This window comes from Nipponia nippon, unplaced genomic scaffold (assembly GCF_047370975.1).
Source record: "Nipponia nippon isolate SJK-2023a ecotype South Korea unplaced genomic scaffold, ASM4737097v1 scaffold_4, whole genome shotgun sequence".
Lineage (NCBI taxonomy): Eukaryota > Metazoa > Chordata > Aves > Pelecaniformes > Threskiornithidae > Nipponia > Nipponia nippon.
The window spans coordinates 21,214,845-21,242,586 of record NW_028262358.1 but is presented as its reverse complement, the minus strand read 5'-3'; the positions used below and the strand labels follow the sequence as shown (position 1 = coordinate 21,242,586).

The following is a 27,742-nucleotide window of genomic DNA, read 5'->3' as shown; positions in this document are numbered from 1 at the left end:
AGTCCTCCTTCCCCTCATGCTTAGGAGAGCTGTGTTCCAGGTAGGCAGCTCGCACGGTCCCCTTGCTGAATAACCCATTTCCCTCACAGAGCATCAGCACTGTTAGGCCATGCTTACAGCCACAAACGCAGGCTGCGAGGACCAACTTTTCAGCCAGCCCTCACCCGGCTGCTGCTTTTGCTTCTCTGGCAAGAAACAAAGACGTTTTCTAACCTCCTCCCTGCTATCAAATGACCTGCACCTGCAGTTCATGGAGAACAGCTGGAAGAGGTTGAGTCCAAATGCAAGGCAAGGCGGGAAGGGAGGGAGAGAGGGAAGGAGACCATCTCTGCTAAGGGACCTCCTTCCTCCGGGAGCACGAAGGCTCCCAACCGGCAAACAGCGATTTCTCTGTCCAGCCGCTCTCTCCTTAGCCCCAGAAACAGTCACAGTCTGAGAGGTTTTGCCGCCTGGGCAACACTTGCTGCCAAGGGCGTCTTAGCGAAAGGACCAATATTGATCATAGAAAAGAAAAAAAATTTTAAAAATCCATTCCAGTAGAAAAATAATTTAATAAAGGGATAAGTTTCAAGAAAATATCTGTATAGTAACAACATTTTAAGTAGAATGTCCACAAAAATATACATGTCTAATGTGATTACACATAAGTTTTCTGACAGGTCCTGTTTTAAACTTGGTTCAGTCCATCTACGTTTTTACCTAGGAAAAACCTTTGCTGCTACCAGACTTCCTGGGATATATCAGTTTGCACAACAGAATCATAAGAGAAATGTTTTCTACCTCATTTTAGGCTCATACAAATAAACTTTAGAGTTGGTAACAGTCCAGAAGAGATCAGGTTATATCATCTCATTAAAAAAAAAAGTAAATACAAACAAAGAAAGTAAAAGTCAGCCCCCTAAGGGACACTGTCAGGCAGAAACATCAGCCCTACAATACACACCACACTTAACAGACACAGCTGGAAAAGGAGGGGGATGAAGGAAAGATGGGCAAGAGAGAGAGGAAAATCCCAGGAGGAGGATTCCCAGGAATCGTGGAACTGCTAAAGGAGCGGGCTATAGAGAGGCCAGGGAAAAGCACACGAGAGACCAACGTATTTCTAGAAACCAGACAATTTTATAACATAGAAAATAAGCTATTTGCAGGAAGATGAAAAGGAATCAGTGGAGAATGTTTATTTCTTATTTTTCCAAATGGCTACCGAGCTGTAGAAATAACAAGTCTGTCCCAAAGAGCCCTCACCAACAGTGCTAATTCAGCTGAACAGCTCCAAAACTGCTCTTCTTCCAGGAGAGAAAACTCCGGTTACAGAAACTGAAAGATGCAAGAGTACAATAGAAAATAAAGAAAACATGTTCCACCAGCAGAGGACAGGAATGAAACACTGAAGAGGAGATGCCAAACAAGAGATATCAGTTTTGTCAAAGGGAGATGTACACCACAACAACAAACACAAAAACAAAACGAACAGAACAAAAACCCATCCCATAGAAAGAAAATGGAAAATTGCTAAAGAAATAAAAGGACACACATTTTCCAAAAGATTTTTTGTTTTATAATCAAATTTTTTTACATAGACAATTGAAACACACTAATATTTTGTGCGAAAAATATTTTTAAATAAACTTTGCTCGTTCTCGATTTTTGTACATTCCGATATACATATGTAACAAGGTTTATGGCACTGTAACCAGGATCAAAAATCATATAAAGGAACTAAATAATTGCTATCATTTATCCTTTCTGAACCAAGCCGGCTGCCGTTGCACTATTAGACTTTTAAAATTATCTTATTATTAGTGGGCAGCCAACTTTAATTGGTTTGAACACTCAAAACAAACCCCAAATTATTATTGCACAAGAAGCCAGTGAAGGCATATGGCATAGAATGATCAAAGTCCCTTACTGTTAAAACCTTACACCCCAAAATAGAAAAATAGAACTGGAACATGAAACACGCCAAATAAACTTTTTTTCCTTCTTTAGTTTGAGTCAGGAGTGTGAAAAGTGCCTTGCAGCCTTTTTAAGCTGCTCCAATTTCCTTTGCATCAGTGAGCGTTTAGCTAGGTTATCTTTAGCAAAGCCTTTGCAGAACGAAGGCCCTTATGTTTCAGGGAGGTTTTTTTTCCTGTGTTGTTTTGGCTGTTTGTGTTTCATCTTCAACTTAGGTTTCTTCAGTCTATGAACCTGCACAGACTACTTAGCCATAAACTCTACAAGTAGCTGGAGAGGAGGGAAAAAATAAAAAGAAAAAAAAGCCCAGTATTTCTTCTTCTTGTTTTGATTTTAAAAAGTACTCCATTTGCTCCGAAGCCTCCCTGCTCTGCTGGCGTCTGGGAAGGAAATCACAACAGCATCCCAAACACAGTGAAGTTCTTTGATCTCTTTAAAAACCTTTCCTTACAAAAAAAGGTTTTTATTCACAAAAAGTTTGCCACAAAACCCCCCTTGAAAGCTAAAAAGAAAAACTCACAACCCACCCATCACTGCCCCAAATCAGGTGAAGAACAGGTTAGCCCCTTCATTGACCACCTCTTCGCAGCTTTGTCGTCACACGACAGTCTCGACGCCGATCAACTTTGGTGTGAGGATTCGTGGTGTAACACCGTTGTTTAGATCTTCTTCAAACTCCAGTAACTGCCCCATAAAGTTAAGGTTAGGGGAAATGATTGGTCGTTTGCCTTTTACAAATTTATAGGCATCCGTCATGGTCATGCGTGTGTGCTTCATTAAGTACGCGATAACTATGGTGGCAGATCGGGAGACACCAGCCTGGCAGTGGATGAGGAGACCTTTTCCACACTGATGAGCTTCCTCTGGAAATGAGAAAGACAGAAGTAAGTAAGATTTTCGCCAGTTTGTAAATTAGAAAAAGCTCAGCGCAACTAAGGCTAACTTAATGTGAAAAGTCGCTTTATTTGATTACAAGCACAGCAGCGTCTCCTCCCCTTCCCCTCCAGCCCATTTTCCTTCGGAGTTTCAGTTCCTGAATGCAAAACACACAGGCCCGTCTAACACTGAAAATACTCATGTTCACTTTTATCTCTTTATTAGACGAACTGCACATTGAGAGACACTGCTGCACTGCTCACACATGCTGCCAGGGAGCATTTATTTAGGAGTTCAAGGCCCATGATGAGGCAGCTCAGGCTCCATCTCCACCTCTCGCGCAACGCCACTGCATTATGTTGGCATCTCAACCTCCCTGTCTTTCAAAGCAGGATATCGCCTTTTCAAGAAACAGGAATTTTCAGATTCAATTCATAACAATACATCTGTTTCAAAGCCTTATTCTTTGAGGTTTTTACAAAGCTACTCTTGAAATGAGCTTCAATGGGGCACTCTGCTGTGGTGTCTCTGCAAAAGGAGGAGCTGGATCCGGTTTACACCTCAGCAAGAATTCATCAGTAAGAGACCTCAAATTCTGACTCCTCACTTCTTACATATCAAGCTCTGTGTGTTGTGACTTGGTCACCTTCAGCAGTGTGAAAAAGGGATTTACCATCCCTGCCTCTGTGTGATTTGAGCACAGCATTGTGTTCTGCTGAACACTACCCCTGCAGAGCTTCTCACTGCGAGCGGTGGCGAAAGGACAAGGTGGGGAGGGAAGGAAACGACAATCACACACACATGCTCTCCACCAAGATACATCACTTAGAGAGATGCAACCTGGGCAGGATTTAGGGAGGACAGAGCCCCTGGAACCTCATGCTAATAGGACACAAGAAAGAGGAGAGTCACTACTATACCATCCTCATCTCCCACAGCTTGCTTTTAAAACAGGAGATAAAACTTTCAACATGTGACACTTCATTCCATTTCTTCTGTTCTAATCCACAGGAGGAGCATGAATTTAGTTTACAAGTTTTGGCATGAATCCAACCCCACCAAGAACATGGTTCATCCTACCCCACATGTTCAACCTGTATTGTGAAAGCATAAATGAAGCCAACTTCCCTCCTAGACATTTTTGCCAGTTAGTGTTTCAAGAAAGCTGAAACTCTAACGCATTTTGACACACTTTCCCAGAGAGTTTTTGATGATTTCACTTCCTATGGCTTTAGTCTTAGCTAAACCTGGGTTTGGTTATGGCTTTTTCAAGACATATTTAAAGAAACATAAGCCAATGATCTGCTGGTTAAACACTTTCAAATCTTCTTAAATGCAGTTTAAAGTTTACCCTGAGAAAGGGAAAGCTTTGACTAGTTACTTCCCCAGCTGGTTAAATTTGCTACAGAGAAAAACTCTCAATGGAAAAGTATTTGTTTATTAAAAACAAAACCAGGCCCTCAAGCTGTAATTATTAAAAAGGAAAGTGAAATGGGTTTTGAAACACTTTCTAAACCTTTTCAGAGCAAGGCTGCTTTCTCTGCCCTTGGTAAGGTCATAAGCCAAACACTATCTTTTAGTGGTTTTGAGAGCTCTAATCCTGCAGTTCATAGGGATGCTGGGTGCAGAAATCTCCCTCCCACCCCCAAAGGGCCACAACAGAGCTTTGCAGTTTCTTTATGTAAGCTTAGCCTATTGCATCTCCCCATCTTGTTGAATTCAAAGTTTAAAGGTTTTACTGGATTTCTTGACCGAGCTTTTCTTCTCAAAGGATCAAAGCGAGGTTCCCTCTCCCCTGCCCTCAGAGAAGGCTTCCCTTCACCCAAAAAGGGGCGTTCACCTTCCCATGCACATAGTAATCAGCAGTTTGGGGAGCTTCCAGCACTACTGGTAGAGCTGGGGGTTGTGTTAGGAACACTAGGGAAAATTTGGTTTTAAGTAGAGATCGTTTGGTCCTCTACGCTGTAGAGAACAAGCCCAAGGGCTCCCGGTAAAAGCGCTCAGTGGTAAGACTCAAGCTTTAATGCTGCACTCCACCTGAACTGCAGTGTAAGCAGCGATTTGCCTATTCACCTTCACTAAAGTAGCATGGCTACAGACTGCATGCCTCAGTGCACAATGATCCCCTACCAACCAAAACACAGCCGGACTAGGCTGACGAGCTGCCTGCTTCAGAGCAGAGAGCCCCTGCCCAGGCACACGGCAGGGGCAGATGGGCTCAGAAGAACATGCTGAGCTTGGACCTCCTGCCCTGGGACTCAGTCCTGGCTGAGCCCCAGAGCACCTCCACAGAGCCAGCACAAGTAGGCTTGAGTGTCAGGAGCTGTGTACCAACACCCTGACTCAAGGGCCATAAACACCCGTGGTTTGAGGGCAGGAAGGAAGATGGCTCTGCACCCACTTCAGCGTGGGGTCAGCTAAGGACCTAAGCTGAGACACAAGCACAGAGGCACACTTCCTTTGTCTAGTCCTCCACCATCAAGCCTGGATTGGCCCAGCCTCAGCACAAGAAAACAAATGTCAGTAGTCTTCTCAGCATATTTCAGAAAAACTCTCAGGACATGTACTTGTGCTGGGGAAGCACAAGTGGACATTCACGTGCTGACGTACTCACTGACAAGCCTTGCTTAAAGAGGCCATTTGGCTTTAGTCTAGATGACCAGAGCTGGATGCACCCCTAAACATGGCTGAAGGTTGTGCTGTGTGGGTCGTAGCGAGGTTTAAAGCAACGTGGGTAACGTTGCTGGGTCATTTCTTCAGCAACCTCCTCAACAAGCTGCATGACTGTGGTTAACTCTTTCACAGAGCCTACAGGGTTTAGAGGCTTATTAATACAAGTTTTCATCACAATCTACTTATCCACACTCTGAAGTTATAAATCTAATGGTAGAACAAGTGAAGTGTGAAAGTTTGTCAGTTTTCTCATGAAATTAAGTTAGGAAAGACTCAGCCATCATTAAGAATAGTTACTATGAAAAATTGGCTGGATGCCACTGTGGAAACTAGGAACGCAAAGGAATCAAGAAGAGGGGATGACAAAAGTCTCAGTTTTCTAGGGTTTCCTGAATTTGGAAGCCTGGAGGTAGGTACCACTATCAATGGATAAAAATTGTACCTCCGGGCTACTTAACTGGATGTGCCAGAGACGAGAATGAGTAGAAACATGAGGTGCTCAGCGTTTCTGACAACCTGAACAAAAGTAAATATGGCCTTACACAGCCTTCAGGGTAGTTAGTGAAGCACAAAATTCACTCTAGATTCTTAGAACAGGTAAAAAAACCAGCAGTATTTCCAGTCAAGGGTAATTACCAATGAACTCAAAAGCCTCTTCAAAATACTGCCTGAGATTCTGCTTGTTGCTGTCAGTGGCCGGGAGCCGCTTGTAGTTGAACATGCCTTTCTCGTAATGGTACAGGGGCAGGTGGGTGGTCACATTGATTACATAGCCTATGTTCATCCTCTGCATTTTCTCCAAGTCCTGAGCATCGTGCTCGTTTCCGAGGAAGAGGAAGGGCAGGATGGGGGTGAGCTCAGCGTTCTCGATGTCCGGCGTGGTGGGGATGGACTGAGGTAGCGTGGGGGGCACGGCGGATGCGCCGCCCCCTCCTCCCCCCTCTGGGCACTCTTGCAGCTGGAGGGAGTTATCGCAGAGGTTTTCATGGTTCTGCTTGAAACCGCTGAGTCCTCCTGGGAAGAGAGACCAAGCAGATATTTTGATTAGACACCCCAAGGTCAGTCATGCTTTGGACCCACCTTTCTTCAGAGCACATGCTGGGGCCAGCAGGACTGGAGCTGGCTCTATTGTCCCCACCACCACTGTTATGGTGGCCAATGCTGGGCACGGCCGCCGATGGCAAGGGTGGCATGAATCAGCGGCATGCATTGTCCTCCCCTCCACGAGGCTGACGGTGCCAAGGAACAGGCCCACAGACAAACACGCCTCTGTGCAACACCAGTGCGCTGGGGCTGCCTCACCTACGAGCCTGTGGGAGGACACAACGGGGGGCGGGGTAAGACAAAAACCATTTTTCCCAGAAGGAAAACATCGCCAAAACTACAAGCAAATGGGCTAGCAGCACACCAAAGCAGAGCAGCAAGCCAGCTGGGACAGTCTTTTAGCTTTACCTGTCCAGAACACATTTGCTGGCTGGGAGCAGCCCTGCAGGGCATCCCCCCATCCAACACCCCCGAGGAAGAGCAGGTGCAGCTCACACCAGCATCGCTCCTGGGAACAGTACGTGCGTGTTTGTGCGGCCGAACAAAAGAAAACCTCTCCTTGTAACCTAACAGCGACTGCAGTGCTCACTTAACATGTGGCAAACAGTTCTCCTTTTTCTGCCCTGGTTGCCTGAAAATATCTAGCAAGAGTTATTTTTAGGATATTAATATGGATTGGGAAATGGATCCGAGGGGGGAGGGAAAAGTAATTTTTTTTGGCTTGCGCCTCCCCTGGCTCTCCTGCACATTTTGCTGGCTTTTTTCAAGCAGCATTTCCCCCCCCCCCCTTCTTTTTTTCCTCAGGAGGGCGGCTCCGCAGAACTGGAGTGAGAAAAGCAGACCTTCTTTCTACACCTCATTCGGCAATTACATCAGCCCCAGGCTCCCCACCTGCCCAGTTTCCATAGCGATTACACAAAGCACACAATGACATCAGCTGGCATGACATCAGCTCTTTGAGCGCAAACAATACAAGAAGAACTACTTTGTGTAGGGCCTTTGGTAGGAGGCAGTGTTCCTGGGAGCCGCTGATGTAATGCTAACAGGTGGCTCCTCCAAAAGAAAAAGGCAGAAAGAGAAATGCAATGATATATCCCCCCCCGCCTTGCCCGCAAAAGCGCACATTTATGTTGTACCAGGATACTTGGAGTCATGCACCGCATCGAGATGGGCCAAGTGTTCAGACTCAATTGTACTTTATTAAATGCAAGCCAAAAAAAAAAAACCAAAACCAAAAACCAACCCACAACCCAGGAGTGGGGAGAGCTACGCTGAAGAGCTACACTAGCCAAAATAAATGCTGAATGTCACCATCTTGCTAATGGGTGGGTTTTTTTGTCTTTTGAGTGTTGGTGTTTTTAAAAAAAAAAAAAAAGGTTGTCTTTTCCATGCTCTTTAACAGTGATCTGGCAAAGGAAAATTTTAAAAATGAGCAAAACATGCTGTCACACCAGCTCTGGATTAGATACAGCAAAGGGCTTCCATGCCTGCATCTCAAGTGCTGCAACTCCAAACATCCACACGCCCACCCACAGGGTGGGACCCACTCAGGGCCCATCTTGGTGCCGTATGCGATGGGCACAAGGTACCCAGACCAGGTCACAAAACAACCTCAGCCCCTCTAATACAAGTACCCTTTTTAATAACCAGACTTCTATTCTTCACATGCTGCTAGTAACTCACTTTCCCAGAAATCCTTGAAGCTCCCACAAAACACAGAGTACTTCCCCCACCTCGAAAGCATATGCTTGTCTTCAGCTGTTTCTGCTGTTTACAGGACACAGAGCAAACAGGTCTGCCTTAAAGATCTCTACTCATGAAGTTGTGATAACAAGGGAACAGGACGGAAGGAAGAACAAGGACAAAATCTGAGCTCAACTGCCAGCTGCACCACCTGGCCTTGACAGGGTCTGAAAAGTCTTCTCAGTCCACTCAAGAAAGCAAACAAGACTATGGTCCTCAAGCCAAAGATGTTTGAAGTCTCATCCAAACCGACAGCCCCAGCCTGGAGCCTGGGACAAAGGGTAAGCCCTAACCCACATTCCCATCCTTTTGCACAGGCAAGCAATCCATTCAGCTTAAATATTGCTGTTTGAACAACAGCCACCAGAGCATGCTGGGATTCCCAAGAAAACCCCTGAAGAATAAGTTGCTTTAGTGACTTGAGTCAATGCTCATTTTCTACCTCTCCTGCAGCCTTCTGCAACCAAGCAGAGGTAGGATCCCGTTGCTTCATTGCTCAAGTGAGGACACACTGATGGTGTGGCAGACACCATCCTGCTTCACCAGTCACCTTGTAAAATACAGGGGAGCTGTAGAGAGCAAGCTCTTTCCTCACCACCTATGTCCTCCTTTTGGGGTCTCTGCCTGCCGTGTTGGCCAGAAAACACTATTACTCCTGTTACCAACTCTTCCTCAGTGCGAGCTCTGGTCCAACAGATGAGAACAGGGAGGAGAGGACAAGAGACCATTACATTGTGCACAGCTCCTTTGTTACCACTGTAGCCAGAAGAGAGCAAGAGGCACAGGGCAAAGCCCACCACTCCAGCAGGAGCGTCAGGCCAAAGGATGGGAAGGCATTCCCAAATATGCCACGGGGAAGATACCCAAACAAGTGGAGAAGTGGAGTAGCCAAACATACAATAGCTTCACCCACCACGTCTTTCCTGACATTTGCCAGTGAAGAGGTTACCTTTCCTAATGTCAGCCTGCATCCCCCCTCTCCTTGTTCTCCTCCCACATGTGGGTAGGAAGTTAAAAAGTCAGTTCAAGCAATATTTAAAGCACCATACCCAAGCAACTCTCGGAGCAAACATCCCTGAAACAACATGTTACTGGGGAGAGAATTACTAACCTGAACTGGCTCAGACACGTGAGCAAGGGAGGACTGGACAAGAACACTGGTACCTGGAAAGGGTGCAGCAAGATGCAGTCATGAACGGAAGCCGAACTCTAAAGCCAACAGCAGGAGCTTAGCTTGGATCTGCACTGCCATATGAGTCATGCAGGTCCCAAAACAGGATCCAGACACCTCACGAGTGCTGTTCCCTTAATCCACTTCCACTACCCCCATGCTCAGCACACATGAACCTTGCTCCTACCTGACTTACGACGCACCAGTGTAATTTAAGTGGAGCTCACGCACGCATAATGCTCAGGTTTTTCTACAGTTTGAGATTACTTCCCAAAAAAGGTCCAAGCAAAGTTCATTATGACCAGTCAGAAAGAGTCAGAGGAATGGACTTTCCACATGAAGGTAAATACAATGTACAGGGTATTCAGGTGCAAGTCTTCATGCACTGGGGGAGAGAAGAGGCTGTACCCAGAGAAGAGGCCAACACATAGCTACTGCAAGCCTGGTCTAAGAATTGATTCATTAAAATCAGCAAGGACCAAGACGTATCACTGCTACTGACAGCAACTCCAGATCACAAGGAAGCTCAAGGCATGGATGCAGAGACTCCACTCGTGGTTGTAACAGAAGCTGCTTTGTGGCTGAAGCTGCTCAAGCCTTCTCAAACCTGTGGCATGAAGGAAGAGTTACAGAAGGCAGTAACAGGGAGCATGGAGGAGAAGCACAACCTGTCAGAAGCCTCTCACTAGCACAAAAGCTAGCTGCATTTCAAAGGCAGCTTTTCAACTGTTTTTTGCAATATCCAAAAAACCTTCATCGTATACAGGCAGCCTAAGCAGAAAGACAATATAATCTATCCACCAGGAAAGACCATTAGCATGCATAGCAGTGCAGTTTGAATGACAGCCATGAAGCCTAGACTCAGCTGTGTAGCCACCTTCAGCGACAAACCAAAATGCCAGCAGCTAGATAAGCCACCAATGTTCACTTCTACAGAATGTCATGCTTGTAACCTGTCTCTTCTAGCTTTAAACATACCACATAGCTTTAATAACCAAAGTACGGCAAAAAGCCTGAACCACCCAGCCAGTTTGACACAGCCCACGCAGAGATGCGGAGAACATCCCAAGTGCTTTTGCGCACACTCTGCTCCAAAACAGCTGCTGGGCAGGCTTTCAGAGGGGACTGAACCTACACAAATCGGAATGAAGATGGACATGCAAGGATGCCCAGCACATTGGGGAACCCAAGGTTTTTCTTGCACAAGGAAATGAATCAATGAAGCAGGACCCTTCACAGCAGACAGCCTTGCCTGCTATCCAGTGGAACACAAGGGAAGATGGAGTGCTCTTGCTCGCCACTGATGCTGGAGCCAGATATTTTTGCAGTTATCACTGCATGACATCTTCCAGCATCCTGCCCTGCCAGAACAGTTAGTGAGCGACAACAGACTTGGGATTGTCCAAGACCTCAAAACTTTTCGGAAGTCTCAAGTCAGCACCGTACATGCTCCAGCTATTCATACTTGTTTGTTCAAGTTCTTTGCAGCCATCTGCCCATAAACATCTCTCTTAATGCTCCTCAAAATCCCCCACCGAGCAGCGCCTGGGCAGCAGCTGCACACAGATTTCCCAGCTTCGAAGCCACCCAGGAGCCCAGGGCTTGCACCAGCACTACGAGGCCAGGTGAGCAGCTGGACAGGAGCCAGAGCAGCTCTGAACAAATGAAAAAGACAAGCAGCACAGTGCTTGCATAAAAATCATGCCAAACATGGTGTCTGTCATTTGCCATCAGAAGAGGGCAAATATGACGCAAAACAGGCACAAAAGGTATGGCAGGAACTAGGCAACCAGCTCTTACAAGGGACCATGACCTTGCAATAGAAACAATCATCTTCAAAGAAACCAAGAACAAACCTTATCTGCACACATTTTATACAAGTGATTTTTTTTTTTTTTCCAAAAGAAGGTTAAGAATTGAAGTACAAGCAGTACAGTAACACCTGCCCTCCTTCTCTGTGTCTTCTTTGGCACCTCTTTCAACCATCACTGCTGTTCTGTGGCTGTGTGACTATATGCAAACTAGGATGTCGGTTTACAGTATGTTTTGGTAGATTTGCAATATGTTTCCTATCTGGAAACAGGCTCTTACCCCACAGTAAAGGGAGTAAGTGACCTCGTTCCCCCTATTGTGAGAGAGCTTATAGAGAGGCAGTTACCATGAAGTACCCTCACCATAAAGCAATACCTTTGCATTACCTCATCGGCATAGCTATACTTTGTTCTGAGTGTGGCAGGTACTGGGTGTTCCCACTACGATTACAAACAGGAACATATTTTTATACATGACAGACTGCAGATGCAGTATCCACATTTAGACAGAACACGTGGTCCCGGGAGACAAACAGACCTTTTATACAGCTTTCAAAGCTGTCCAGGCAGATTTCTGGATCCGCTCATCCTCGATTACAATACCACAAAGCCATCTCAAAAAAATAAAACCAACACGCACATGCACAGGCGCAACAAGAGCCGAAATCCTAGGACACTGTGAAGTATCAGCAAAGGAGAAGTTCTGTCCGTAACTTCCCCTGCTCTTGAGTTGCTGGGCTCTCGGGGGGGAAGCAGCAGAAAATGCAGCGATACTGGGGTTCTGGCCACCAAAAGCCTCCCTCACTCAGGAACGAAGCCAAGTTTTAGAATACCCTCTCAGCATGTGCCCTGTCAGTACAGACACAGCAAACTGAGTCCCTGTGGCTGCGTTTGAGTGTGTTTAAGGTCAAAATATTACAGCTATCACTGGGGCACAGGATGGAGATACCCAGACAATTGGTGTATATCTGTTTAAGATGACGCTTTGAATTTGTGCAAGTACAGCCTGTTCCTTTAAACCTGTGACCTCATTTATTTACATTACTGCATAAAAGCACTGCCAGAAGCAACAGCTGATGACAGTCTCATGTATTTTTCCACTAAGACAACAATTAAACTGCTCCTGTGTTATTAATGAACAGCTGACTTTGTGTCAAGTTGATTCAAAGTGCAGGATGCCTCAAGGTTAAGCAAATGCGACTCTGGCATGTAAAAATAGAGGCCAGGTACTGCCAGCTGCTTCACCCACCTGGTGCTGCACCCCTTCCCCACCCAGGCGGGAAGGTCAGGGCCCCGGGGCCACCCCCGTGCCACGCCGCCAGCGGTGCCTGTAGGTCCTGCTTCAGGGTGGCACGCTGCTGCTGAGCCGCCACCACTTTAGTGCCGGTGTTGCAGGCTGCTCCTGTACCACAGCAGGGCATTCTGTGGACTGTAGCACCATGCTCGAGTGAGATGCACTTACCTTTAAGTGCTGTGCTTGGTTATCTTTTTTCCTTGCTGTTACGTATTCCTCCCCTTTGGCTCAGGCTACAGTCCCCACTGGCTTCAGCGGGTAGGTAGCCTCACTTTCCTTGTGTTGGTCCCTTCACGTGACAGGTTTACAGAGGGCTGAAGCCGTCCGAGCTCATTTGGAGGCAGCGGCTTGTCCCCAGGTTACAGGTCTACAGTAGGAGTGCTTTCAGCAAGCTCCAACGCAGAGGCACTCCAAGGGACACCACTCCCCATCTGACCCAGGTTTGCTTTTAGCAGCAAATCCATCACAGCTTGCTTGCTTTTATGTAGGAAAAAAGGAGCTGTACAGGTTGAAGCAGAATTCAGCCAGTATAGGCCAAATCCACTCCCAGGATGTGGACAGGCACCCAGACCATCTCTTCATACCACCGACCAACCCAGCCATGTCCGCAGAGGTTTATGGCTGTGCACAAAGGACATTGTATCTCAGCCATAACCAAACCAAAGGCCCACTACCTTATCTCCAACACCACCAAATGACATGGAAAGGGTAAAAGCAGGAGAAAAGCCCCTAACTCTCCACATTTCTTCTGCAGTACTCCCTTAGCCTCAAGCAGGACTAAGCCTACTGGGTACCGAAGGCACCAGCAGGGAGGGCAGGGAGGCACTGGGGGTGCACCCATAGAGCACCAGAGCTAAAAGCCCCTTGCAGTGGAATATCTAGCCATCACACTTACCCACAGCTGTTGCTGGCACCATTTTAGCCATAGCAAAGATGGTTCATGGTGCTTACTCGGGATCATTCTCTGTTCATCCTGAGGTACTGAAAGAAGGGATGCCCAAATTTCCTCAACAACCCGAGACAGCAGCTTTCCTTGTCCAAGCAGGGCTCCGCTCGCTGTGGCAAAGAACTGTGTGTCCCACACCTCTTCTAGAGCAACAGGGCTATTCCAAGCAGGTCACTGTAGGAGTGCTCCTGCTCTCCAAGACAGATGTCCTTCTCCTCACCACAGCTGCTGCTGAGCAGCGCTCAGGGCTTGCCCTCACTGCTGTAGGAAGCACGACACGGTTCAAGATACCGGATTTGGCCCATGCAGCCGGAAGTTGAGATGAGAAGGGCAACTCCCTTCTGTCAAAAGGGGTGGGGACCCATCAGACCACGCTCACCCAGGTGACATTAGGAGTTGCTCCTTTGATTTCAAGGAAATTGTGGTTTGGTTTTGTTTGTTTGTTTTTAAAACACTGGAGGGAGATTTATGTGAGGTCAAGCCCACAACAGAGGGGAGCCCATCCCTCTGCAGTACAAGGAGACCACAGTGACACCAGGACTGCTTTACACATTACCATTCCTGCTCTTAAAGAAGGCGGGGGAAATAAAAAAAAAAAATCCATCCTTTTACAACATTTAGCTCAACAACCCATGCTGTCTCCCTGTTTTCCAAAATCAAAGGCATAATTGAAAGTTTTTCTACTTCTATTGCTACCAGCAAGTAGAATAAGTCTGACTTTCCAGTCCTGCAAGCATATTTCTCACCTGTCCACAGGAGGTTCAAAAGACCCATCACAGGGTTTCTTTCCCTGTCGCCCATGCGGTGTTCAGCATTAGCCTTGCCGCAAAAGATTAAACTTTAAACAAACATGTAAAAGTAAACATAGTTCACAAAGAACAGCTTCCAACTTGATACACTCAATCTAATCTAGTCTCTCCCTCTAATCAAGCTGCCAACAGCACTTAAAAAAAAAAAAAAGGCAAAACCCTGCATTCCGGAGAACTTGCAAGGTCAGTTTTTTTCCCATGTGGGAACTATCCCGAGAGGTCGGTTTGTACACAAATTCTGGCCTAGAGGAGTTACAAGCACATCCTTGACACAACCACTTTGAGGTCCCCTTAGAAGTCAAGAGTGTGACGCCGGATAAAGAAGAAAGGTTTCCCCTCAGCATCGAGGTACGTGCACGTGCATTTGCATGTTATTTCTAATTTCATCTCACTACCGCTCACGCCCCTTGATGCAGCACATCCTCTCCCACTGGCCTTTGCAGTCCCTGGTCTCATCTACTTTTTTTGTACTTTGACACCAGGCACAGCGCAGCTGGCTGCCCTAGGGACAGGACCCCAGGAGGCAGGGGACAGGTCACTGAAAGCCCCTTCCCCTGCCAGACTCTGCCAGAGATGCTGGCTCTGCCCAGCTCCACTGTCGGCTCCTCCTGCTGTCAACCACACTTCACCCCCAATGCCTACCACAGCTCAACACATGCTTCTTTCCACCATCAGCTTTCACCCCTTTGCTTTTCTTCTTCTGAGGACCACTAGATCATCCAAAGTAGTTCCAATTAGAAATAAAGAATAGTTGTTTTTTTAGGGTTTGTTGTTTGGTTGGTTTTTTTGGTTTTTTTTTTTGTTTGTTTGTTTGTTTTTAAAAACTTGCCACTAGGGAACCTTTCTTGGTACTTCAGTTTGCGATTTCTTTTTTTGTCTTAACCTTAGTTTTACCTTATACCCTAAGTTTTGGGCCCGGGCCACCGATGCAAATCCCACATGTCCCTTCCCTACCTTACTCACCAGCTTTTCCAAGAGATGCCGCTAACTTCTGGACTACTAGCCAGCTTGTCCAGAAGCCTCTGTGAATACTTCTGGACCACGTTTCTGAATTCAAAGACAGTGGTTCCAGTTTGTAATTGTAAATCCCCCTATGCTGAGTGAGTGCAGAGTTTGCTCATTTGAAAAGAAAAAAAAGTATTCACAGGAAAATACGCCACATGACAGCATCCTTCAAAGCACTGAGTTATCCTCAGGGAGCACTCAGGAAGGTGAAAGAAGAAAAGGCCTGCTCTCAATTTTGGTACAAGGATTAAGCTATACAATAATGTAATTCGGAACAAGGCAAGAAACCCCACGTCCCAAACACACTACAGCGACGATTCTGCAGCGACAGACGAGGATTGGACTTACCCTCCCCAGAGGGCAAGCATTTATAGCAGAAACTCAAAATTAGACACATTACAACTTCTCACAGCAAAAGTATGCGTTCCCGTCGGGATGTAGGGTAACATGAAGTCCAATTAAATAATCACTGGAAATGTCAGCGTAAACCCTGAAGGAATACATACTTCTACTGTGAAACGCTCCCACTGGAAATCATATTAACAAAAAGGTCATCAAGAAATGCTAAAGCTATGTACAAAGGAGGCAGGGGGGAGGGAACAGAAACTATTTTAATGCAACAAAGATACCACAAATGGCTTTACATTGACCAAGAGCTACAAGTCTCTTTTCACAGACAGAGGTAGAGCAGACCAGATTTGCCCAAAACACCAGGTTTGGTTTGGCTTTTTTTAACCTGTTACCAATTCTCTCCCTGCCCATGACCACATGCATCCCTCAAGCAACTGGTCCGCTTGGCCTGAAGACAGCCAGCGGCCGGTGTGATCGCACACGAGCGTGGTGCGGAGGGCTCTGGCTCAGCACGTCTGAAGAGGGTGAAGGGTGCAGGCACTGTGTCAGACAGCTGTAATCCTGGATGCGTAGGAGTGGACATTTCTGTTTAATTCGCATGTTTTAAGAGAACACTGACATTTTCATGGTTCAGCCGTCCATTTATTCACTTTACCCTTTTAAGGGCAACCTCTTCAAGACAGCTTCTTTCTAATGACAGAGCAGGCTGCTTTGTTTCTCCCAAGGATGAACACAGGCTCTTTTCCAGTCCAAATGACTGCTCCTCCACATCAGAAACACCAGCAACATTTGCATTAATATGAAAGGAAAACAGGGTGCTGATATACCACACCAGCATTTGGGAGTGCCATCCATTCCTGATGGATCTAAACTCTTTTTAAAGTGAAGAGTTTCTAGCCTTCTGGCTAGAAATAATATCTGGCTCTGATTTGACACTTTCCAGAAAAGTATATTCAAAGCACAGGAAGAAAACCCAGAGAAAATGAAGGGTGCTGTCTTGACATATCCCAGTGCCATGCTGTCCAAAAATAAAAGCAGCAAACTACTGGAACTAGCATGGTGCAAGCCAGCCCCCACACTGCCACAAACTTCAGGGCCAGCCCTGCCAGCCCTTAAATCCCAATCCTAATGGCCAGGGAGGCAAGGCTAGACCCTACAAACCCCAAAGGGCAAGAGAAAGTTGACCCAGTTTGCATTCATATGCTCCAGAGTCAAGGGAAGAAGGAGGAAGGAGGAGAGGGAAAGAGACAGAGATTTACAGAATCCAGAGCTAAATAGCAATTAAACAAGGAATCTCTTCAGCCAGATCAAAACCAACCCAGGTCTCCTTGTCTCCCCAGGTGAGTTAACATTAACATTTCCCAGGAAGCATAAGCACTGTGTTATCCCTCAGAGATGTCATGCTGTCAAACAGAACTAACACAAACACCTATGAACCTAAGATTAACCTCATGTTAAACAATCACGTTAAGTGGTTTTGTACCTAAAATATGCCTGCAAATTCTAAGCAGCAGCAAAAGGCTTATTCTTGGTTTCTGTCATCTGAGCAGACAGACTCCCATTATCTTAGCAGAGACCAAGAAGAATTAGAGCCCATTGCCAACACGGTACAGGTCAACTGCTCTAACAACAGTTTTTGCTTTAAAACATTACTGGTCAACTGCTTACATACAGCTTCATATCACACTTTGGCATAATAAACTGGAGACAACCAATTTGCCTGATGTGACAGAAGCTTGCAAGTTATCTTTTTTTTTTTCCAAATCTCTAAGCCATTGTAAAAAAAATATGTATGATAATTCACATGTGGGCAAGGAGTAACATTTGTTCTTCTTTTTATTACCTTTAATTAGAAGCGGTTCTTCTCTGTTGCAGCAAATCAAGTGGGAATTAACCCAGTCACGCTGTAGGCTTTCTAAAGCTAGAACATAGTAAAAGAGTTGGAACCAACATGTTCCCATCGCTATTTTTTTTTAATTTATTTTTTCCAATTTCCTCCTTCAAAGCCATTATCTTGGAAACACAGCGACACATACATGCAAAGCAGCATCTAACCCTAGCGGGAGCAGTGGCTCCCAAGCCCTCCTGACCACGGAGCACATTCATGTACCCCCAGCAGAAGGTGATGACAGATTTATAGTCACCCCAACCGCGCTAACCCAGACCCCTCCGGTGGGGACAGCCCAGTGCAGGGACACGTGAGCTGACTGGAGCCCAGCCAAGGGAGCAGTGGGTGCAGGTGAGCTAGACAAGGCAGCAATCAGAGCCTCATTTCTTCAGGACACGAGGGACTTAGACCTACAAGGTCCCGGTTGCTCCCCGCAGACTTGCTGGCTCAGGTCTCTCTGCACACACTTCCCTGGGACATGCTCTTTAGGGGCACCACTAAAAACAAGTGCCAGGAGACCATAAGCTTGTGCCCCTTCTGGATCTTGGTCTCTTTACTGGGAGTGGAGCTTTCCTTTAGAAAGGAGGTAACCTGCTCACCCAAGCAGAGAAAGACATGAAAACGAACCTTGAATTTTTAAAAAAATAGAAATCCCCCAAAGGCAAATGAGAGCCTACAGTTTATCACTTTAGCAAAGACGTACATTTAAGGGAGGAGGGGAAGGGGGTGCTTGCAAGCCTCTGTCCAACTCTCTGCAACAGGCAGCTGCGGTGTTCCAGGGCACCACTGTGACAGTGGATGAACCTGGATCAGCCGCGCTTACCACTGACGGCAACAAGAGGGATGCGCTCAGTGTTGCAAACAGTGCAGAGGACAGAAAAAGAAAACCCAGACAGATTAAAATGACTTGTCCAAGGCCTCACAGCAAGTCTGTTGTGTGTGCTTAGTCACAGAGCAGGAGAATAACCACTGCACAGCCTTGGCCAGAGCTCCCCTTGCACCGAGACTGCCCTGCTATCTAGGCACAAGAGTTATCCCTCTAGCCAGATTACACCTTTTCTGCACCACACAGAAGAGACACTTATTCCTCCCATCTCCCCCCTCCTCTCCCTCAAGCCCTAAAATGCTGCTGTACAGGTCCATTACCAAGTCAGTGACTGCCTTCTGGAGGGACACATGCTCCTGGGGAACCAACATCTTTCAGAGCAGGGCAGGACATACCAAAACCAGCCTCCAGTGGGCTGAGATGCTTCCAGATATGACGTTGCCTTAATCATAGATATTAATTGAAGCAAAGAGTTTCCTGTACTAAAAAGTTACAAGGCATTAAAAAAAAAAACAAAAAACCAGCCCACAGCTTCACTACTGAAGCATGGATTGGCCATGCCACACAGAAACCACAAGCACCCCAGGACTTTTCCAGCTGCAGAAATAACCCCGCTGAACCCCTCCATGCGTCCTGCTCACAGCAGCTCTCCCCTGTTCTGCCTCCACACAGGGTGCATTGAGAGGCACAGCCAGGACCAGCGGCTGAAGCCAAAGGCACTGGCGCATGTCAGCTTTACCACCATAACCACCAACATCCACTGGATCAAGACCAGGTGAAAGGCAGCCACCTGAAAGACCCACCAGCTGAAGCAAGTGCAATGCTTGAGACAGCACCTTTATCCAGCCTTCTCCCAACAAGACTCTGCCAGCTCTGACTTTTAGGGGAGGAGGGGAAAGGTGACATCCATGATATGCATCACTCTTCTTTAAGACCCGGCTTACCAAACACCTTTGTGATAACAAGAACTTCAAAAAAAGTTTAACTTTTACAGTACAGAGGTGTTTAAAAAACACTGAAGACAGATTCAGGGGAGTACCTAGAAACAAAGCTCCAGGCAAACAACTGCTTGTGATAATTCAGGTCAGCCTTGTGATTTCTGTAGCCAGCAATCTCCCAGCCCACCAGAGACTTCCCAACAAGGCCAAGGATCCACACGTAATCTTATCTTATGTGCAAGGGGACAATGCATTAGGTCATCTTCATAGATTACCATAATCTATTTCTTTAAACAGCATTGACTTCTATAGCCCTGCAAGCCCATACTGAATATTTGAAAAATATTTCCCTCCTGGTTGGCTGGTAAACATGCAAACCAGACAAATGTTAAGACTGTGCATGCTGCTCCTATTTATGCCATTTCTTCACTTCAGAATTGCTTGCATAAATAAAAATAGTTATAATGTGCCTTTTCACAGAGTAAAGAAAGAGTCATAGCCTACAGACAAGTAGCTGACCCCCCACTTCAAATGCATCGTAAAGCCAAGGTAATCTCACTAAAAACTTGTGTGCTCCTAAGTGTAGTAAAAACATCGGCTGCTGCTTTAGAAGGAAAACAACCCATGTATAAGCCCTAAAAAAAAAAAAAGTCTATCTGTATTAGTTAACATCCAGACACCACTCAAACCTCAAATACAGCTACTCTTCCACACTGAGCCTCTCTAAAAGGCTGTGCTCACCTTAGGAATAAAAAGCCAGGAGACACACCAGCAAGTAACTATAAAGATTTTACTAGTAGAGAGTCTCGCCTCCAACAGGGTAAGGGCAGCACATGAGGCATTCAGCTAATTATAACCCAACGTCTACCCATCAGGACCATTGCAGGGGATGTCCCCCCCAGTTTAAACAGAGCTGGAGCCAGAGTTTTCTTTACAAGCATCAGAGATATTTGCCTAATGTAACAGTTTGCTTCTTGATTCTTAGTTTGGTTTCCAAGGGTATGAGAAGCTGGAAAGCTAAAAAAAAAATCTCCTTCCTGTTCCTCTCTTTCCAAGACAGTGTCATCTTCCCCCCAGGGACAGTTAAAACATGACAGGCACTGTGCAAGCCAGCACTCTGAACTCTCAGATGCCATCATCTGAGGGGAAATGCTACGCTTTCCATTACTGTTGAATAGGCAAAGTTTAGAGGTACGCTCCTCTGCAGAAGCATCCCCTCCAAGTACAGAAGAGACGGTGGTCTGCAGCCACACCATTACCCCAATTTATCTATATGCAAAAGGTATAGACACACACAACCAACTGTCAAGTGTTATGGCCAATAAGATTATCTATTCCAATGGAGAAAGGGATACTTTAAGTTGCGGTAATCAGAGTCTGAAAACCAAAGATGAAATCTCAGCCCTAATAGAGCCAACAGAAGTTTTTTCCCCAGTGACTGATGGAGCCAGATTTCCTCTGCAGCCCAGAGGGAGCACACTTTAGTTTTAAACACACTGGATGCTTCACACGCATTACTTAACACTTAAAAATACACATTTCCCTATTACAACTATGACCTAATAACTATTCAGCGGAGATCTCTGGCGGAAATAAGTGCCAGGCACGTGTTTTGTTGGTGAGCTGGATCTGTTGACCATTGCGTCAAGTTTTACTCTCAAATACACTTCTGCAGTGTAATCCAATTAGGGTTTAAAGTAACACCGCCACTGTTAAATTATATAACTACTACTAATAATTAATAACGTATTTGCAACATATTACGACCAGGTCAGGTATTTCAAAGGCAGCTGACCATACTATTTTACACGAACATGGAACAACATAAACCAGGTACTTATTCCTTTTATAGGTGTCTCCGTCCCTCTGTAGTTGTTTCAGCCTTGCTGATATGCGACTTCAGTGTGGTAAGAGGTCTGAAGCTATTCTTAGACCATAGCAGAAAGCATGAAGTGGTTTGCTGGCAGGTCTTATACTCCCCACTATAATGAGAGCAAGTCACTTCATTTATTTCCCTGTTAGATGAGCAATGAGAAGACTGAAAGCCAGAGCATAAAAAAGCTCAGACCAGGAACAAGAACAGAGAAGCAACCAGTTTTTATCACCACCAGCCGGTTCCTGCCCCATCCCCCTTGCCAGTCCAGCCATCAGTTTACAGCACGGCGGGGGGGGGGGGGGGGGGGGAGAAGAAAAGGATTATTCGCCAAACTACATTTTGCACCTCTGCTTTTGACTGCAGGGAAACGCCAAATTCAAACACAGAAGCCTTTAAAAACTAAACACAAGACTTCAGTGGGTTCACAAGGCTCTCGCTGCTGGGGCTCGAAGGGAGAGGAGGAAGGGCAGGATGAAGACAATACTGCTAGACACCGGCCAGGGAGACAAAGACAACTCCTCTTGTGTTAAAAGCTGTTGAAACGTATTGGCACGGATGCTTCAATTTTTCATTTTTGTTTCATTTGTAGATTTAATTTAACTTGGAAAAAAGAGATGCTCAACTCCAAACCTAAACATTTTCTTCTGGGTAAAATAATACTTTTCATCTGAATGCAAATGAAATTCCCACTTCTTATTTTTAGGTCCCAGTAGCAAACTCGAGCACACGAACCCCCAAGACACCAGGCCACTTTCGCTATGAGCTGAGGTGCTCAGGGAAGGCAGAGGTGCCTCGCCGTTGGGTTTGCAAGAGAGAAAGGGGCACAACCCCACCAAGGAGAGCCAGGGCTGCTGAGCCAGCCCAGGGCCACACCACCACACTCTCCCTCCCCAAATTTAGCAACAGCTTTGCCATCCAGAAAAAGGGAAGAAGCCTTTAGGTTTCAGTAAGCATGCAATACCATGGTCTAGTACGAAGGTGTGTGGGTGCGGGGGTGAAACATGACTTCTTCCTATTTTGTATACAAACAGACTGAGTAGCAGCTTCAGCCCTGACAGCTTAGGCTGCTAGAGCCCATGTAGCAGCCCTGTGAAGTACGTGATTCTTCTTTTTTTTTTTTTTCTCCTTTTTGTAAAAATAGGGGGTCTATGACTGTCTCAAGCGCTGGTGTGCCTTGTGAACAAAGAAATAAGCAAATCTCTGCTTCTAAAGTTTAAATCAAAATTATGCAAATATTATATTTATGACAAAAACAATGCTCTGTGTTAAAAGAAGTAGCAAAGAGAGGCATGGATAGGAAGGGAAGAACAGAGGTCTTAAAATTCCCCCATACCACAGCATACATAAAGCCCCAATGCTCTCATCACAGTGCTAGTTTATATATTAGTCTGCTACATTAAAAATAAATCAGGCCACCTCTTTTTAACTTGATCCTAATAAGGTGCCCCATATGTATATTTATCTATAGATCACAGCCTGGCCTTTGGAAACAGCACAGAGTTGATCTGCTGCTTAAAAAGACTCGGGCACCTAAAACCTAAATACAGGCAGGGCCACGTTACTACCCCAGCGCGCTGTAAGCCAAAGCTGTAACTCAACCCTCAGCTTTGCTGATCAGATTCGCCCCACAACGCGACACCACGCCGCGAAAACGGCAACGGGGCCGCGGGCTGACAGGCAGCACCAAACATGGAGAAGGTGGCACCGGATCAGGGGGGCATAAACTTGGACGGCCAGGCTAGCAACCAGTGTTTGCAAACACAACATGGGGGATCAGATGGGCCAGCAATAAATTAGGACCGGATTGCAGCGAGCAAGAGAAATCTCTCGAAAAAACAAACAGAGGCAAAGAGGGCTCCCCAGCTACACCCGGTTTCATTTCGGTGCCTGAACCCAGGGGCAGGCGTGCGCCAGCTCCCGGGCTGCTGAAGCATGGTGGAAAAAACGCTATCTGACAAGTGAAACTAAATAACGAGCACTTCCAGAACCGCTCCTCTGGCTCGGAAACTTAACCGCAGCCTTCCTAAATGCTGCTTTACTGTATGCTCGATGCCATTCGACCCCAGTTTGAGCCCCATTTCAAAGGGGGGGAGGGGAGGGGAGTTAAGGTGATGGGGGAGATGCTGGCTCCACACATCCCCAGGTGAGGTCTGCTCTGGCCCAGCCCATCACTACATCCGAAAAGCAAACGATTTGGGCTTCCTCTGTCTTCTAGCACACTTCCAGATCTGTCAGTAGAACAGTTTGAGGAGAGTATTTCTGCTAAGCAGGTCTTCGAGGCAGATTTCTCAGTGGTTGAAAACCAGAAACGGCCCAAGCAATCCGACAAGCACTCAGTTAAACCCAGCGCAGCGCCCAGGGGCAGCAACCAGCGTTGGAAGGTGGGAGAAGGGGCTGCCCACAACCTGCCCGCAGGACCTGACAGCTCGGTGCTGCCCAGCTACAGCTCTGGGGCTCCATCTCATCCAGGGCCTCTTACTTCAGGTACTGAAAAACAGCTAGTTTGAGGTCCACAGGAGTTTCAGTGTTTTCAGAGAAACAGAGGAAAGATGCCTTCAGCATCACACTTTTCTAAGGATAGGAAGGCTTGAAGACTACAACCACGTATCTGGTTGTAAGAGCTGTACAATAGAATGACTACTACCAGGAACACAGGACTTCAGCAGTAACCTCACCCTCCAAAGCACCTCCTCTTTTTTTTTTTTTTTTTAAAACAGATGAAGGGGACCGCCATGACCTGACAGACTCAATAAAAGCATACTGGGAACCTCTAGCAAGTGTTGAAGTAAAGCCAGCATGACCATACACTTGCTGGGAGGAAGAAGAAAGTTCACTGCAATTTTAAGCTTCTACAGGATACACCCACAGAGGAATATCTCACAGGACCCTTCGCTCCTATAAAGCTCTGAAACTAAACAGTTTACCCCCTTTCCTCTATCAGCCCAATACATTTTCCTGCCACATTGTGCAGGTTAGAAGTAGTAAGCTGTACAGAAAAATTAAGTTAAATACATACAGTATGAGCTAAGCAACAAATCCTTCCATGGTTTCTCAGTGCCACAGCCAGTCTGTACCAATCATGCCTCTGAATGGCATAACACCCAGGCGAAGGGGAAAGGAGATTCAATCTAGAGGGCAGCATTGTTATAAATAGGAGCTACAGAATCAAGTGAAGAAAGGGAAGTATCCTTGGGTGCTGCCTTAATTGGTGGGGCTCATTTCCCCCAGACCATTAAGGGATAAACCAAATGCCACATTAAAACAGGAGCCTTTACAAGAAAGCCATATATGTATATAAGCATGCATACATACAGACACAACACTTTCAGATCACTTTTTGGATGAAGTATCTCCCTCTGTCCATTATTCTGACCCCATACCACCAAAACAAAGCTTGACTGCTCCTCAGGTTTTGCTGACTGGTCCATGATGCAACACCTCAGACCAGCTAGCCTCCCTCATCTTTCCTCCTCCCTTCTTCCACTCTCCCACTGCCCATATCCAGTTTTATACAGACTAAAATAAGGCTGCTAAGTAAAGGTCAGTCTGATGAGCTAAAAGAGAAGCATACCCTCCTGGACCTCTGCCCCTTGGGCTATAAATACTTAGAGCAAACACTGGGGGAAATTCTTTGTCTGGACAGACAGACACCAGGAAGCGTGCTTCCTCCTCCTTCCAGTTCCCATCCTCTCCACTACTCAAGGACAACAGTCAGAGAAAAGCAAGCATCTCCACGCCATGTTCATGGAAGGCATTTGCTTCGCCATCGGTGACTCAAGGCACACAGGCCCTCCTAGAAATAAACAATTGCTTTGAAAGTTCAACCATCAGCAAGGCTGACAGCAGAATACACGCACTGCAAAGCAAACCATGAGGTTACATCTGGGCAAAGAGAAGGATTACCTTTTAGGACTAGGGGTTCCTTGCCTTCTCGCTTGAGTGACTCCAGCACTATGTGGAGTGGCTGGGAAGGCATTACTCTGCTTGGCTCATTGGTATTCTCATCATAAACTATGATTTCTTTGGAAAAGATCCTCTTGAAGGAGTCCTTGCCTTCCCTGCAGGAGATCAAGTCCAAGACGGTGATCTTGCCCTGCTGGAGCCTTCTCCGGCTGATCTTGTCAGAACAGTTAATGTGGACAGCCCCTTGGATGTGGCTCTTATTATACTCCATGAACGGCCTGCAGTCAATGATGACAGGCCCTTGGTTCTGTTGGTGGCTTTTGCTACATTTGGTCATCTTCTTCGCCAGATCATTGGGGTAAATGATTTTGATGCTAGCGAGCTGCTTGGTGCTGCCTGAGACCGGGCTCCCCACTCCGCCCAGTGGGCTCAAGCTGCCGGTGTTCTCATTGCTGTTGACCATTTGGTTGGCAGGGCAGGCGGTGGAGGCTCCGGCGTTGGCGCTGCTGGTGCTCGCTTGAGTTTGGGCCTGAGTGTCCTTGTCGTACGTTGCCACAGTGCAGCAACTGGCACTGCTGCATCCACAACTCAGGGAGCGTGCAGAGCCGTTAGATGAGGGCATATACGTGAGATTAGCAGTCTTTAGGGACACGACAGCTGCGCTGAGCAGACTGGAGTGGCTCTCACCGGCAGAAGAGGCAGATTCAAGATAGCTAGAGTCTAAACAAAGGTTGAGATCCTGAGGTCTCACTGGCCTCGAAAGTGCCACTACTACCCTGTCGTCTAAAGGAGATGGAGGCATGAGGAGGCTGAGCACTAGCAAGTTAGGAAGAACTCAAGATCACCCTGCAAAAGAAAAAAAGGGAGGGGGAAAGGGAAGAAGAAAAAGGTGACGAAAACAGGTCATGAAATGACATAAGCCCACAGATATGACAACTCACTTTGCTAACACCCATTACCCATGGGTAACAACCCCTTCTGACAGTTATCAGCTCACGGTAGTTACTAAAGAACCTTTTCCAATCCTGCAGCAAATACTTCAGCTATCTGCATGTGTGCACATGGCACGCAGAATACATGCGACTAGCCTGGACTGTGCAGCTACACCCCGGAGGAGGCATTTGTCTCCATGCAGATGGTGCTGAGCTATTCTGAAACCCCAGGCTGCAAGGCATGCAACTGATAATGACAGAGAGGCACATTCTCTTGTTCCCGTTGCTTACTGCAAGGGAAGCAACTACTGGGCTGACTCTACTGCTGGGAGGAACGCACAGGAGCTGAATGTGTCAGCGGTGATATGCAACTTTTCCAGCAAGCTAGAATAAAAATGAGCTTGTGAATAAATTCCCCGAGACAGTTACAAACTCGAACACATAAAGCTCAACAAAAAACACCCAGGAGAGGACAGAAAAATTACGTTCTGGAGATCTTTACAAAAAGTAAGCGTGTGCCTTGCGCTTCCACCCCCCGTTTGAGAGGCGAATCCAGTCCCAGTCAAGCCCCCAGTCCGGGGCCCGGGAAGGCTGCTGTCCTCCAGCAGTCCCAGAGCAGGAGTCCCCTCCACCCCGGCACATTTCACAGCTTCTAGAAAGAGGGGTCCCCCTCCGCCCCGGCCAAGGTCACAGCCTGCCCAGCCTTTGGCTTGCCCCTTGCTAAGAGACAGGACACAGGATCAGAAACTCCCCCTTTCCACTCGGGAGGGAAGGAAAAACAAGAGCACAACAACCTAAGAAAGGGCAGACAGTGCCTCCCCTTCCCCAGCCACTTTCGGAGCAGCCGCGGCTCTCGCTGGAAAGCACATCCCAGCGGCAACTTCGCCAACTCCACCGAATCCCCAAAACGGAGCGAGCGCTTGCGGCGCGGGTCCCGCCTCCCCATCCAGCTCTGCACCGGGACCCTCCACAAGCGGCACGGAGATGCCCCATCCCGAACGGCGAGACCTCCTCTCGGGGCGGCCCGCAAGACGTTTCCCCCCCCCCTCCCAAAAAAGCCACCGGAGCAAACCCGCCGGCCCCTCCGGAGCAAGGAAAGGTGCGGCGACCCGCCCGCCCGGGGCCGGCGGCGGTCCCGGGGCCGGGCGGAGCGGCCCCGGCTGGCCCGAGAGGTTTTCCAACCTCCTCTTGTTTCCCCAAACCTCCCCTCGCCCTCTTCGCTGTTTAGAAAAAGGATAAACAAGCCCCGAGCGCCTTCGCCTGAGGCCATTAAAAACAGCCCTAAGCGAACGAGGGACAGAACCCAGCCCCGCTCGCTGGGGGCGGGGGAAACAGGAGGGGAGCGCAAGAGAAGCGGGAGGCTGAAGTTTTACCCCCCGAGCGCCGGGACGCGGGGCCGCCGCCGCCACCGCCGCCCTCGCCGCGGGCCGGGCCGGGCCGGTGCTCCCCGCCGCGGCAGCCGTGCCCCGGCTCCCGCAGCCCCCGGCCCCGCGTCCCGGGGGGGGGGAGCGGGGTGAAGGCTCCCGGCTCCCCGCCCCTCCCGCACGCACTCACTACTCACTCACCGGCGCGGCGCGCTCCGGCCCGGTGCGTCGCGGCCCCCGCTGCGCCTCGCGCCCGCTGCCCCACCCGCCCCGCGTCCCGCGCGCGCTGCCCGCACCATCCTCGTTACTTTCTCTTTTGCTACCGCGTAAATGTAC

General features: G+C 47.4%; 1 protein-coding gene across 1 annotated transcript; it reads right to left on the bottom strand.

Moving 5' to 3' along the window:
• Nucleotides 1–527: 527 nt before the first annotated feature.
• Nucleotides 528–27,742, bottom strand: DUSP10 (dual specificity phosphatase 10). Its single transcript, XM_087776738.1, has 4 exons — nt 27,608–27,742; nt 25,111–25,956; nt 6,142–6,519; nt 528–2,819 (listed from the first exon to the last, which is right to left on the bottom strand). Exons 2-4 carry the CDS (start codon nt 25,910–25,912, stop codon nt 2,554–2,556), a joined length of 1,446 nt encoding a protein of 481 aa, XP_087632864.1. The 5' UTR covers nt 25,913–25,956; nt 27,608–27,742; the 3' UTR covers nt 528–2,553.